At 36.5% G+C, this 15926-nt stretch overlaps 1 protein-coding gene across 2 annotated transcripts in view; it reads right to left on the reverse strand.

Annotated features, from left to right (window-relative positions):
- The window catches only part of INO80 (INO80 complex ATPase subunit), a 65586-nt gene that overhangs the window by 44892 nt on the left and 4768 nt on the right, over nt 1-15926 (reverse strand). For both annotated transcript variants that reach the window (XM_050896774.1, XM_050896773.1), the window contains exons 2-12: nt 11999-12184; nt 10952-11118; nt 10793-10860; nt 9183-9344; nt 7238-7358; nt 5729-5943; nt 4632-4685; nt 2846-3049; nt 1375-1570; nt 1111-1178; nt 575-784 (exon numbers count right to left, since the gene is read on the reverse strand). In XM_050896774.1, coding sequence (XP_050752731.1) covers nt 575-784; nt 1111-1178; nt 1375-1570; nt 2846-3049; nt 4632-4685; nt 5729-5943; nt 7238-7358; nt 9183-9344; nt 10793-10860; nt 10952-11118; nt 11999-12141 — 1608 coding nt within the window. In that variant the 5' untranslated portion in view covers nt 12142-12184. The remainder of the gene's footprint in view (nt 1-574; nt 785-1110; nt 1179-1374; nt 1571-2845; nt 3050-4631; nt 4686-5728; nt 5944-7237; nt 7359-9182; nt 9345-10792; nt 10861-10951; nt 11119-11998; nt 12185-15926) is intronic.

Genomic DNA, 15926 nt, shown 5'->3' on the forward strand with positions numbered 1-15926 from the left:
ATAAATGAACACCTTCACCTTACTACTTTTTAATCTATACAGGACTAGCAGAACAGTTGCCACTGAATTTAGGGGGAGCAGCCCCACTGTAACAACTCTGAAACACCTTGTCGTCTCTTACATCTTCTACTAAGAGATAATTTCTCAACTGCACTTTCATTCATTTCTCAGTCTGATTTTTTCCCTCAGCCTGTCTGCACTTTGCGATCACATTGCGAACTGGGTACACACACAAAGACAAGGCTGCCTGCAGTTTACCAGCTGACCCAAGCCTGAAATAGTATGCAGCTCCGAGCAGCAAAAGTCTCCTCAGTGTATAATCCAAGTGCTAAACAGTTGTATAAACATCCACATAAAGAATATTGAACTTAATGACCCATTCAAAGTTGTTATTTCCTAAATAATGAAGAAAACTGATATGTGGCTTACATAATATTTTCCTTTCTTCTAAAGACATTACAGATTGAGTATACATGGTCTATTTTTAAAACCAGTAATTTTTTTTGACAAAGTTTACTCTAATGACTTAAATAGTCCTAGAAGTTTTAAAAATTGGCAAGATGTACTAAGATACCTGTTCATATAGGTTGGCCAGCCAATTCATGCCTTTCAGTTGGTAACCTTTCAGTTTTCCATTGAAAATGGTAGGCTGTGGAATATCTTCTCCTGCTCGGATAGATGGGTTTGCTAAACTGTAGCTCTCTCCAAAGCCAGTACCGGACTTGTTAGCAGCCCGTAAAGCAGCTGCCCGACTTTCCTTTGCATCTTCATCAAATGATCTGGTCTAAACAGGAAGAGGAAAGTACGCATACGATGATGAACATATTAACTTATCAAGAAACTGTATAGTAAAAGGCTTTACATTTCACATTAAGACACAGGATGTCTGCCAGAAACTAAGAGAAAACAAGCCTGTTCCTATAGTCCAAATCTTTATATTCTGGTTTTCTACCTGTTTAGCACAGAAAGTGGCAATGGAATTAAATTCAAATCTGGCACCCAGGATTAAACAAACCTACTTGACTTGGCTGCTATGAAAGATCCTGGTTCTGTGGCCTCTGCCAATTACTCTGCTTTCTCTTCTACTTCATGGATCCAAAAAATACATACCCGGGCCTGATGAATCTGGTAAGCATCCTCAGCATTCTTCAGAGCTTGGGCCTTGTAATAGTTACTATCTGAAAACAATATCTTCACGTTAGAGCTCTGCAGCAGTAACCACCCAAATTAACACACAGATAAATTCCAGTAATTATAGCAGTGCTTCTTACACAGAAGGATTTTGTGCTTGAAATTTTAAGTTTGCATGATAATGTGCAGAGTACACTAAATTTCAAAAGAGTGCAGGGGAAGGATTGTAGATGAATCACTTACCGTAATCTTCTTGGGTGATGTTGACCACTACTCCTCCGCCAATATCAATCTGCCTTTGGGTAGAGCTGTCTTCCAGTTTGCGTAGGATTTCCTCCTGTATTCCATCATGTCCAATATCTCGTTTACGACTCATAAAATGGGCATATAATTCAGTTTGTGTGATCAGGAAGTTAAGTTTTCGCTGCTGTCTCTTAGCCTAAGAGAAGAGCATTTACAAAAAACAGATGAAGGTGGAAAAAAAACAGGACAAAAGTTTAAAATATCATTAAAGAAAAAATTTTTAATCTAATAATGTATCAACAGCTGATCTATCTAGATTGTTATGCATATCACCGTGATATCAAAATGCTACAATACTAGCTGCACATAAGAACACTGACCACCACCATAAACATCTGTATTAAAATATAAAATTGTTGTAAACGAAAAGTTCTTTTAAATGCAGTAATCATGGCAAAGAACATCATAATCTAATAAAAGAAAGTTTTGTTTACACTGAAAAATTAAAAGATTGAAAAAAATAAACAGGATTTTAGTGGTGTACAGTAAAAGAACTGAACAGTTAAAAAAAACTCTCATGACAACCTAACTCCAACATTCTGTTATTTACTAGTAAAGAGAATTATGGTAGAATATGTGAAATACATCACTAGGTAATATAGTTGAGATATTATCATTGTTTGGTGTTCAGCAAGACATTGTAGAAACTCTGTTCATTCTTAGGTTCTGGTTCAAAAATACTATAGTTAGAAGTTATCTATTAATTTAAGTCAGCTGAAACCTTCACAAAATGCTTATGAATTTGCAAGAATGAGAGGAACACAATAAATAAAAGCATAATTTAGGCATAAAACTAAACATAAGGTATTCTAAAGATTCAACCTTAGCTCATCACTGCACATGTAAGGTAACAACCATAAATCCACCAGAGAGCTTTGGCAAGGAAGCTTTTTCTTAAATCCAACCCCTATTACTCTGTATGGGAGTCCATGAAGCTGTCACTTGGCCAACAAAAAAGTGATCACAGAAAAATCCTGTGCCCCATATATAAATTACAATATCAGTTTACAGCAGGGGAAAAAAGGAGGGGAAAAAAAAAAAAAGAAAATTCACTGTGAATGAAAAGGTGGCTTGCCTTCTGGACCCAGAATGATGTACAAACCATCACAAAAGGTTGGCCCTTACCAACATTGAGTTATGTATGTCTGTGAGACACATGCTGCTTCTCTAATCCCTTCCTCCATTTCACTCACTTGTAAAGAATTTATGCAGTTTGAAGGCTTTTTTATCACCTCTAGCTAAAATTAGAATTATGTAAAGAATTTTAAGATAGCAGAAGAAATATGTGGAATACCGCGGAAACAGAACAAATAACTGAATTTCATGGCCTGGATTTAGAAACTCAAATTATCAAGTCACTTCTGTGTCTTTTCAACCGATTAATTATCAGCAATCTGTGTTTTTGCTGTACCTCTCTCATCTCCTCATCCAGCTTGCGTTGCTCCAGAGCCTCTTTCTCAGCCCGTTTGCGATGTTCTTTTTCCACCTTTTCATACTTTTTCCAATAGAGAAGCATCTCCTTGGTAAGACGACGTGCCCGTGGTAGAGTTTCCTTACAGTTTTTCTGGGCCTGGAGAGCAGCTCGACGTACCTCCCTCATGCACTGATGGGCAAGCTAGAGAGAAATAAGGTTTTGGAAACAGTGGTAAAATGGGCAGATTTTAAAGAAAGCCAGCAATGAACAACTCCAAATTTAATTATAACCAAGTCTGATCCTTCAGAAGAGAAAAGACTCTGATACTTTACTCAGTAGTAATGCTTCTGAAATGGCATGAGAGAACGTGAACTTCCAAAAACCTCCTGAGATGGTGGAGAAGACAAAACCTGAAGACAGTTCCAGCACGGCATGGTACTTAAAGGATTGATCTGGTAGGTAGGTCCTTGAAAGTGACTCAGGAGATCAGAGTTCAAGGCCTGCCTGCAACTCTGACTCACCTATTCTAGACACTTTCCTGTGGTTCTTTTCTCACTGTTTTAATACGGCTGCTGCAATAGCAGTATTGGTAGAACACAATCCCATTCATGTTAGTATACTGAAAAGTGGGGGAGTATCCTACAATTTTCCTACCATCTCACGAGGAAGCATAATAGAATGTAATTTTTTGTTCTAGTATAAATAAATTAATGCCATTGTCACAATGGTCAAAATTGCTGAGTTTGATGTTTGTGACAGGTTTTTTTTCCTCCTCTAAAATTTGCACATCAACAATTCTAACACACAGATTTCAAATGATCAAACAAAACAAAGAAAAAAAGGTGGAATTTCAAAACCTCTAAGTCTGCTGCATCACTCACTTGCTAAAATGCAATTTGTGGTACCTACAAATACAACAATCACAGCGTATTTGCCCAGACATCACAAAGAAATCCAGTCTCTGCTAGCTAAGGAGGACCATAGGAGAGAACCTACCTACAGCAAAGTTTCTTAAATATATGCATGCTGGTCCTGTTTTTCTGCATCCCTGCACAGAAACTGCTCCCTTTCTTGATAATGTATATACAGAATGGAAAATTTCCTACATCATCTTGTCTCTAATGATTCTCAGCCATATACGTGATTACCTTTTCATTAGCCATATAAATGAATCAGACACTTGAGCATAACACTTGAAAAATGCTCAGAAAGCCATTACCAAGTGTTCCTAAAGTAAAGCCTTCTAGGTAGATACAATGACACTTCCCAGAGAAGACTCTGAAGAGGAGATAAATTCCTTTTGCAATCACTTAAGCAGAAAATTGTTCTATTTTTAATCTCAGCTCCTATATATATTTATGTAAATTAACACATTTAATATTCCAAGAGCCCCTTTGATTTAAAAACAATGCTTAAACCAGCAAATTCTAGCTAATGGATAGATGGGCAGTTCAAAATCCAATAAACTGTACCGAAGTCATTCATTTATTGTATCAAAGATCAGTAAATGAAAAATGTACAAACTAAATCTTACGAAAGCCAAAAAATCTCATGAAAGAAATTCATGTTGCTCATTATATCTGTTGCTTATGAAACACACCAAAATGACACATCTAAAAAATGAAAAGCCTTATACTAAATGACAAATTACTTCTATACAGTGCTTTCTCCTATACTGCCCTGCTACTATAGCTAGCATTGTAAGAAAAAGACGACACAAAGAGGTTACAGTTTGCTTATTACATCCAGTACAAATAACAGTATAAAGCTAAACAACACTTACCTTTTTGCTGTTGGTTAGAAAAAGGTTGCGGGCGGAGGCTTTTTGTTTGTATGCCTATAAAAGAATAACATCTTAAAATTAGTCAAAGGGTAATTGCTTTACAGTATTTTAAAAGATCACTATCCAGTCTTCAGCAGATACACGTGCCAACTTCAGCCATGCACACTATTGCATAATTGGATACAGGTACTGTAAGTATTTTTTATTTTGACTGAAACTGCTTTTCATCCTTAATTATTGAAGGCATACATAAATGAATTCCAACTCCTGAAGGAAGCATGTAAAGCACCTCTTTTTTCAGGATCGTTTCTTTAATTACTACTACTGCAAAGCAGGGTTCTCCTATTCCACTGTTATCTCTGAAGTAAACAACAAAAATTTCCACTGTTTCCCAAAGATGTTAAGAATTTATGTAGGTTTTATGTTCTTCACGTGATCAAAATCAGTCTTTTGAAAAAATAAGGTCTATCCCACTGCACATATCCTTTGCCTGGCTTGTAAGTTCATAAAGGATGATACAGCCATCACTTATATTCAACTTCCTAGAATTCAAAGTCTGTTAACTGTGGACTCCAAAAAGCAGGTTGTAAGGTCCACTCTGATCACATCTCAGAAAACTAGTGACAGTGAATCCAGCTTTCTATTTCAAATGTGCCTGAAGCTCATCCTGTAAATGATACATTTTCCCCTAGATTGTTTCTGAAATAAGTTTCAAAAACCACATGTGCTACAATGATTGAAACACTCCTTTCCTGAACTTTATGTAAAACCTAGATATTGGTTTGCTCTATGTTGCTATCCTGTAGATTAGTAGGAGTACCTGCTAGAGTTTACTGTATTATTCGTAGAAAAGGGTTGGACAGCTGAATGAAAGCAGTGGCAAAGCACTGCATGATCCACTTAGCTATCATTGGTAATAAGAAATTCGAACTACACTTTGCTTATGGATTACAGAATATCAGTTTGGTCATAATGACCACCAGAAAAATCAGGTCTTACTTCACTCTGTTTTTCAAAGTGTCAACTCCCCACTAAGTTAATTTTCTATTTCACTTTCTTGCTATCATCCCCAATCTAGTGCCATTAGCCAAGCTCACCTTTGGCAACTCCTTTTTAACAATGCTAAGCCACACTTTCCGTCGACGTGCATTAAGTTGCTCGATAGTCAAATGCTTTTTCTTGGACCCAGGTGGTGGTGTATCATGAGAAAACTTGGCAAAAACTTTGGTCTGGTGATGGTGGCGTCGCGGTGACTCCTCTGAAGAGAGTTCTTCATCCCGTCTCCTCTTTTTCTTTACTTTTTTCAACTTGCCTGCATGACAACAATGATCATAAAAATCAATTTATTTTTCTATTTTTGGGGATACATTTAGTCAGGTATATTTCCTGAGTAAACCATCCTAGTCAATTTACGCGTGGAACCAACAAAAAAAGCCAAACTTATCCATGTTTGCCAATTCTGGTACCATCCATTTATCACATCAGATATTTCCTCCTTACTTTATAATGGAAAGATTTTCGTGTTTAATAAATAGAGAGGTGAAATGTAATTTTTCCACCCAGGGAAACATGTCTTAGGAGTTAAAATGTCTGCAACATGGTGCAACGTTTCATGCTTTGTGGTAAAGTTCTACTTAGACATGTAAAGGTAAGACATTTAAAGGTAACATTATTAGCATTTGGTAGGAGAAGTCTCAAACCAAACTTCTCAGCAGTTGAAAGAGATGGGCATGTTATGTATTACAGATACCAGCTTTCAGAGGAAATTGGTACTGGTATCAGATATTAAAAATATTCTTTGCGAGTATGCAAAATCATGGATGCTGCAAGATTAGTGGAGGAAAAAAAAAATACACAGTTAAAGGACCTTGCAGAAAGATAGGAAGGAAGGAAGCCCAAAATAGCCCCCTTAAAACACAGCTCAAACTTAAGTACTCGCACTAGAGAGAATTCACCTTACGCTGACAGTTCATAGCCTTCTCTTCCTGCTTCCTTACAGATTTACAGCTGCTGCCAGCTCAATCAAGAAAGGAAACTGTACTTCCTGGCAAACATGCATCTGAGAAACTCCAGCTGAGAGGTTACAGCAGTAATTCTATTTTAACTCACATTGGACATCAATTCTGAGTTCCCTCTAATTTCCAGAAAACACTCTCACTCCCTATCATTTCTGGCTCACTAGAATTACATATTCAGGAATAACTGCAGCAGGTACTGGATAAATTCTCACATTTTTCAAGGAACTATCATGTTTTCAAAAAACTCTGAGTAAATGGACCATGATACACAATGGTATTTATGGATTCTGTAGCAATGAATAAAGCTATAAGGTACTTACTGCATAAGTACTTCATTCTAGATTCAGAGGTCCACAAAGAAAATCTAAAGCCATGAACTCTTAATTCACACTCCTTTTTTTCACCCTAGCTTTCTAGAAGCCAGAACATAAAGCACAGTATTTTCTGAAGATTTTTTTCTTTGACAGAACTGGATATTTCCATGCAAAACCCAGAAGTTTTGAACATTTATGTTTATTCAAAGGAAATAATGTAGGAAAGAAGTTTAATTACAGCAGCCATTTAAAAACAAAAGTTTAGTGACTTTACCTTTTAATTTTTTCTCTTCTTTAAACTTCTTTTTCTTGGGCCCTAGCAGGTGGCGCTGCTGCTCGTAGTAAGGATCATGTGTAGACAGCAGTCCTGCACTGTAGTACTGATATTGCTGCAACTGAAGTGGATGTAAATGAGCACAGTAATGGAAAATAGATATAGCAGATAACAGATAGCAGGTAAACAAGTTCAGATCTTGATCATAAATAAGAGATCAGAAAACATGCACTTATCCATATTTAACATTGTTGTCAAGGATCATACAGTGTCCAAAGTGAAACCACTGCTCCCAGAGGTGGCCTCCGAGTTCTACACAGGGAGCCAAGCCCACCCAGTTAAGCAAGATGGGAAGAGCGGGCAGTGAAGCTTACACTTTCAAAACATACTGCTCTATCTTTTCCATACGGATGCTGCCCAGCAAGACAGCACATTACATGAAGTGGTTCAATCATGGACCTCCTATTTGTTTTGCTTGCATTCCCAAAGTACATATGTGTTCTACCTTATCATTCCAAAGGATGTAAAAGGACAGGTTTAGATAAAAAGCATTTAAAAGATTTCCACACGACAAACACCTTGAACATTCAGATTGTCAAGTAAAAACATAGCTGCCTTAGCATTTTTTCCCCAAATTATCAAAAAAGTCAGTATATTCTAAGCATTATTCAACTAAAATATTAAAGAACTATACACAGGTTACCTATAAACAGGCAAATTAAAGACAATACAGGTCAGAAATTAACTACTTAAAACCTAAGCATACTATTAAGTTAATAAAAGATTTTTGAAAAGTTAGAACATCAGCATAAACAAACTTTTTTGGACAGATGTGTTTCCCCCTCTCATAACTGTGTACTGCTGATCTGACAATACCCTGGTTATTTCCACTGGATATTATTTTTTACTAGTCTGGAAATAAATATTTGTGTAAAATCTAACAAAAGTTATGACCTGTGTAAAAATTGGGTGTATGAATATTTGTGTAGTTATGTAATATTTCAAGAAGCTAACACAATCTCGGTTTAGACCTTAACAAGTAAACAAAGGAAAGAAGTGGACAGAAACAAAGACCTGGGTGGGACAATATTTCTTCACTCTTCTGGAGAAATTTCAAAAGAATATGAAACAAGATGACAAATTTTAATTTCAGACACATCCTCTGATAGCAAAATAGGATGACTTGCTTCATCTGAGACTACTTGCTGGTGTAATTCAAAACAGCAATGAAAATAATTTCTGCAAAAGCCCTTATAATTTGAAGAAATATATTATTAGAATCAAAACAGTCACAGAATTTGGCCTAATATTAAGAAAAATGCAGAAATATGGCAGACTATTTTCTTATAAGAAGGGACAAAGAGAATATGAGAAGAAAATCCAAAATAAAAAGGTAAGAAAGAAAAAAAGTCAAGTAAACCCCCAAAGAATGACAGAAAACAATAAGGAAGAAAACTAGGAACTCCTTTTCAAGAAGGTAAACATCACCTTACTACTCATCACCTCAATGATGATGCAAGTATACCGCTTTAGGTTTAAATATATAATTTTAGTCCTGAACAGCAGCTACTACCTGTATTAGAATTCAACCCACAGCACCTCAGTTTTCATACGTATTATCCAACTTCTGCATTCTAGCACCTTGTATTTGCTCTAGTGACTGGGACAGAGCGTTGTGGAAGCTATATATAACACATGTGCCAGTACTAGCTACATAAATTATTGACAGATTCTCAGCATAAGGTATCAACAGCTTTTCAGTCTGTATGTAATTAATTAAATAACCCTTGTCTGAGACTGATGTTAGATTGTTCTAGTCTACCAAACAACAGGATATTTTCCAGTCCACAAGTATGGGTTTTGATAAAAATGTAAGAGCAGTTAAAATAATGGAATTAAAGGAAAGAACAAAAATCAAGGAAATGTAAAAGTTCTGGATTTTTACCTCTTTGTCTTTGCTGTATTTACTTTGATGAAGTTTCTTATATTTGTGTAATCGCAGCATATTGTGAAGTTCCTCCCTTGAAAGAGAAAATTCTTCTTCCTCCTCTCCATCCTCATCACTTGGTGAATCTGTGTCACTGGAGTCATCACTCAGAAGGATACTCTAACAAGAATAAATGGAAACTAATTTAGCAATCACAAGTCCCTATACTGAATTGTTTATTTATGCAAAGCACTCTTGAGCCTTTACCTAATAAAGGGCTGCGGGTCTGGCCCAACAACAATACTTAGCAGTTACAAAGTGTCTTCCATCTGAAACACCTCAAATGGAAAATAGTTTTCTGAGGTACAGTACTGTGTAGCAGTGAATCCAATACACATTTTCTGATTTGGGGAGAGGTAGTTTTCTGTTAGTTTGGTGATAGTTAAGTCATTTTAGAATCCACTTTGTCTGTTTGTGGTCTCAGAAAAGCAGCAGTTAGAAAATCCAGGATACCAGTAGGGGCATTTTGTGATGTACAGTTGCAGGCGCTTTCCTACCCCATTTGTAGTTTGTCCTGCTATTCTACCACTTCCACTTGCATCAGCTGCAGCAGCTTTGGCTCTTGTCTGATCTCTTGGCAACCTGTTTTTGCTAACTAGAGAAGGCTACAGTACAATGAAAATGCAAAGATGGCATAAAGGCACCATTCCATCTCTCTCTTTCCATCCTCATTTGGACCTTGTACTGAGTTCATCTTAGGAAAAAAACTCTCAGCCTAGTCCCAAATGTCCATTTAATATATTTCATAATAGATCATTTTAATTTGGACACTGTACTAAAATTACTTCAAGTTTCTGAATGTATACTCACTGTGAAATTTAACTAAAATGCTGCTGCTCACCAAAATTGAAATGCCTACTGTCTGTTTTGCTACACAATGAAAATGAAAGCCTCAAACCTACAGAGCCTATAATTCTATTTTGTTCCACCCAAAGTCTAATACAATACTCATTATCAACTATCACATACTCTTCTTTCTTTCCATTTCAAGATGAGAAGTCTCTGTAGAATGTGTTTTTTCTTAATGTAAAACAAACAAAAAAAAGAACCCCCAAACCCCCATTCCTTTCTTCTTAGCAAGGGACACTAACGCCAGTTACCTCAAAAAATATAGTGCAGCAAACAACAAGCCAATATAGAACAAGACTAAAGAATTCATTTGGAGCCCTCTTTTCAGCAACACAAAATATTACCACATCTCTATATCACCTTATGCCTCTTTTTCAGTGTGAGATTTTGCATCAATTAAATTGCATCACATGATTTAGGGCAGCTCTTAGAACACTTTAGTCTAGCTTTCTGAGCTCTCAGTAGTACATGTAAAGTAAAATTAAATGGACTACTGAGATAAGAACAAACAAACTTACTGTAAACTTACTGTACTTGGAAATTCTATTTGTGGTAATTTGTGATAATGCTCTGACCAGTGCTCAACTTGTTTTCTTGTTGTCGTCTGCTTGCTTACATGTTGATGACAAGATGGATTCACTCACCACTGTCTGCAGGGCGTCAACTGGAACTCTACTCACAGATTTCATAATAGCTGCATTTCTTTGCAATATTCTTACCTTCAGCCACTTTCTGCTTTTCTTCAGTTTGGAAAAGTTATACAAGCTCCCTTTTTCAGACTTTGGTTCTGTATAGAGAAAAAAAAAAAGTTCTTAAGAAATAATGCTTTTCCCAGCTTATCCCAAAGAAAGCAGAGATCTGACCTAGTGCATGCCTACCTGGCTGCAGTACTCCATTCAGGGAATGTGTGTTCAACATCCCGGAATTCCCTGCTCCAGAAGACTCCCCAAGCAAAGAGTTCGGAGGCTCTTCCTTAACTTGCATCAGGGGATCCCCAGACTGAGGCAGCAAAGGATTGTCATCCAACCCATCTTCACTTTCATCGCTGCAAGAAGATACGTAATATGGTGACAATGAAAGGAAAATATTCAAAAGAGGAGACGCCCATGCAAATTTCTTACATGTGGCCATTTGTCTAAAGGTTTGAGAATTGAGACAGTTTCAGATGTAATTCTACACATTAGAAATATTGCTGTTAATAATTTCCTGTTAATCCCTCAGCAGTCATTAATTATCAGGCCAGTCTGGCTATGCTATCAACCTGCACCTTGAGTCTTTAACTAGGTATCTAATTTGAGAAGCATAAACTAAGCAAGAAACTAATATCAAGTCAAACCAAAGCACAGTATTGTCATCCTCAGCACTACTGTACATGTGAGAAATATAAAGCTATACTACTTCTACTCCTTGTGTGGCTCTTATTACATGCTTGTAAATATACCTGTTATCTATTACCCATACAGTTATCAGTTCTGTAACTCTACAATTCCAAAACACTGACAAAATTAAACGTAAATTGTTTTGGGACAGAAATGTACCTTGATGACTCTCTTCTCATTGCTACGACTTACATATAAATTCTGCATCTGACAACAGTCTTTGCATTTCACTTACAGCTACAGGCCATGTCCCTGAAAAATCAACTTAGTGCTTCTTCATCCTGCTTTTTGCAGACAAAGAAAGTTTTGGCCATTCAGCTATGAAAAAGAGCTTTAAAACATAGTGCTAATTTGTACGTGGGCTGGCAACACACTGAATTATCAGTGTGAGCTAAGAGAAGCACAGCCCAAAATCTTTAAAGAAAAAGAGTTTATAATGAACAAGTCACTACTAAATCCTTAATACGGTGTTGCCTGGGAACAATATAATAAAAATGCTTGTCTTTCCTTGGTATTCCCAAGGGAAAATGGAAAAGGTTTTGGTACCTGGATATACTCCTGTTAAAGATGGCAGACGTCTGTCGTAAAAACTGATCCAGTTGCAGAGCTTTCTCCAGATATTGCAGATAAAGGGGTTTTGCCAGCTCTGAGCAGCTGCCATCCTCCCTGGCACCCAGCTCTGAGGCCATAGAACAGACTTCTCCTCATGCACAGGTGCCTTTGAACACACAGCTGTTAAGAAGAAACAACAGTCATTACCACCACCACCACCACCTCTGAAAGGAACAAACTCAGTGAGCAAGCAAATCTGCATGCTACACCAAAGGCTAGTATTTCACAGAACACATAACTGAGGTCATTCTGGGCAAAAAGCTTGGGTTGCAGTTAATAGGTATATTAAACAAACAAACAAACAGAAATTCACACTAAACTTTCCACCACAATATTACCATAGTGAAAAACTAGATTCTTAGTTTTGTTTTATGACTTCATGTATGCCGTTTGATAGGAATGAGCACTGCACTGACCTAGAATGATAATCCAAGTGGTCACATAGAAATGCAAAGTAAAATGAAGCCAGTCCTTGAACATCTAAAGTAAATTTTCATCACTATTAAAGATAACATGTTTAACTCTGAACAGAGGGCAACTGTCTATCGTGAAAGTTGAATGAAAGCAATTAAATTATTATTCTTAAGTTGAATCATATATATAAACTTACTCCAAAAAGGAAGAACTACTGAAAAGATAGTTCTTCTGTTGTTTTTACCATTCAGTTCACAGCTGTAGTCTACAGAATACTTGTAAGACTTTTCCTTTACTTTAAGGCAATGCTACTCTTACAGCACTCAGAACATAGCTGTTACCTGTTGACAAACAAGCTACAAATACTTGACCAAAAAAACTTCCATTCTAAAATTCAACTGTTATCTTTATTAAAAAAAAAAGTAACACATAATTAGCAATTTATTACATACTTTTTAAATTTACAAATTTAGAACATACTCTAGCTTTTTGGTTTTTCAACTAGTAAAAATAGCCTGCCTGATTTTCATTTTTTATTTGTTCTCAAGATTTTAGATTCTTAAAAAACCAAACACATCCCCCTGCAATATTTGCATAATACATACTTCAAAAACAAAGCTATCAAAACATTTTATTGCTCTGTCAACTGCAGTTTTACTTTCCTTCAACTACAAAAGACATCATAACAACTGTTACAGTAATAGCTCTGTCAACTGGAATTTTATTTTTCGTCGATTACAAAAGATGCCATCATTGTTATAATAATAGTGAGAAAGATAATTTTAAATTATTTTGAAAGTCACAGTCGGCACCATATAAACGAAAGTGCTGTCAATACCCTACATATGATAATATTTACTAATAAATAAATGCCTTAAGCTTTCGCTTCTGGTGGACAACAAAAATAAAACCAGTCAGCTTTTGAAAGACTTATCTGAATTGCTCTTCTGAAGAATTCTTCTGGTTTCTATCACTTCTTAAAAATACTACAAAACCTGAAGCAAACTTCACATTAATTTACTGCAAAACATTTTATATTTGTTCCATTACTAAATTGCTAATGACTAAATTGTTTTAAGCTTATGTAAGTGAAAACACAGATTGAGTATCTGGTCTTCAAATTGTTCTTTCTTCACATATACAGTCCAAAAACCAGCATCTAACTTTTCCCAAGTCTTTTATCCTCAAAAATTACAGAACAGATTCAGAAATTCTAAAGTTACAAAAAACTATAAGTGATTACCACCTTGAGACTAATGGCTGTGGTTGAACAAGAGCAAATTTTATTCTTTCTTAAAAAACACCTAGCCTTGAGTTAACATCTTTACCCATACAGAATAAATAACAGTGTGCCAGAAATTGTTAGATTTAAAAATTATTTTTAGACTGAAGCGATCTAGGTTCAGCTTCCTACAGGCTAGATCTTCGTACACCTGACAGCAATAGACTGATGGACCTCTGTTACCAAATACCTATTTCCAGCAGAAGTTAACAGACAGAACAAAGCACCTGAAAGCCTTCCCTATGATAAGGGTATTAAGATTCATGTTTTCCAAGAAACTTTCATCTACATATGTCATATTGCTTAACAGCCATCTGAAAAAAAAAAACCCACCCTAAAATCAAAAACTGTCTTCCATGAGACAGGGCCATGAAGAAAGTAAAGAGGTTAGAAAACAAGAGGAAACACGAAACTTGTGTCTCTGATGGAAGAAATCTTTCAGGAGGAGATAGAAAAGGACACCAAGAAGGTGAAAGTGGTTTTCCTTCAGATCACCAATAAAAAGGACATATATTATAGGAGCAAGATTCAATCCCTAGTATCATACTAGACAAAGTACAGTGATCCCTTTTATCACTCCATTTCAAGATGTATTCGTCAATAAGAGCATGTGTTATGTTAACATGGTATTATTTTACTTTCCCAGCCAAAATGTCATGTGCAACTATTGTTTAATGATTTTACTCAGAACCACAAGGCATCTCTGACCTGTCTGCTCTTTGCAGAAAACCTCCTTCCCAAAACTCAACATTTAGTGGCATGGCCTGTCCTTGAAGCACTGTGGGAAAGAAACGTGCCCCAAGGGGCACAAAGCACACAGGACTTTATTTGGATTCACCGCCTCCGAGGAAGCTAACAAACCAAACGTACTCTTTTGTACCCCAATGAGCCTTGCCCTCACAAAACTATACAAGCTTAACAGCAAAATAAAGGGAAAGAATTAAGATAGATTTGAGGTCAAGTTTTTAATTGCAGGACAGCAAACAGGCCAGAGGCAAAACAAACACAATCATATTCCTGATCTAAAATGAGTAACTGGATGCTTTTCTAGCTGCCCAGATGCACTTGCCTGTCTACGTGGATCCACCAGACTGGATCAGTGCCTTTGCTCTGCACAGGCAGTGGTGCTCATCTGGCTCCATGCTCGTACAGCTTAGGAGATAACCCAGCAGAAGACTATTTCTTTACTTGTAAGATATAAATAACGCCATGAAAAGAAGATGTTATCAGATGTGTTTAGTAATTAGAAAACTAAGATATTTTCTCAGGAGTGGCTCATTGCTACTGCACAGAGTTCCCAGACAAATATGAAAGCAAGTGGTAATACCCTCTTGTCTGCAATGACTGCAGTAACTGCAAAGAGTAGGTTTCATTCCATATTTTAACACATTAAATCCCCTTGTTGTGTACACTGTGCTAAGCATGTACACTTAGCTTGTGTACATGCTAAGTACCTGTCTCATCCATACTTTTTTTCAGATACCTATGTTCTTAAATATTACTTCCCAGATCCGGAAACCTTACATTTCCACATTTAATGAAGCCCTCCTTGTGCTGATATAGTGTAAGTACTCTGCATTTCACCCATATAAAAAGACATGCTTTTGCTTGTCTTCCTATTTTAGTTGTCCCACAAGGCTCCTGTACATACAAATTTAATTACTCTTGTCCTCAAAACAGTTACTTGTCTGTATCCCGCCTACCGAATAAACAGATAAACGCAGGAGAGCTTAACAATATTCTTGTACGTATTAACAATGCCCCAAACAAATTTAATAAGTGTTACACAGGCATATTGAATAGAGAATAGCTCAGCCATTGAATTCAGCTTTTCATTTATTTATATGCTAACAGTCACACAGTGCTTCTCTGCTGATCAAAGTAATAATATGGGAAGCTAATTGACAGATACTTCTTTATTCTCTGTTCTTTTGTTCCCACACTAGGTTTTAAGAAACAAAGATTTCCAATGGCAAAAACTGCTTGAATGCTGAAGTGAGAGAATATGAGAATAAACAAGTGAGAGGCACACAACAGCCTGATCCACTACAGTAGGTAACCGTGTTGAGGACATCACCAAGACATTGCTTCAGTGGATTTACATGGTGACGACATTCATTCCACTTTTCTTTGCCATTTTTGAAACAAATCTATCCTTTTGCCTAC

The sequence above is a fragment of the Gymnogyps californianus genome, chromosome 5 (assembly GCF_018139145.2).
Source record: "Gymnogyps californianus isolate 813 chromosome 5, ASM1813914v2, whole genome shotgun sequence".
NCBI classification, from domain to species: Eukaryota; Metazoa; Chordata; class Aves; order Accipitriformes; family Cathartidae; genus Gymnogyps; species Gymnogyps californianus.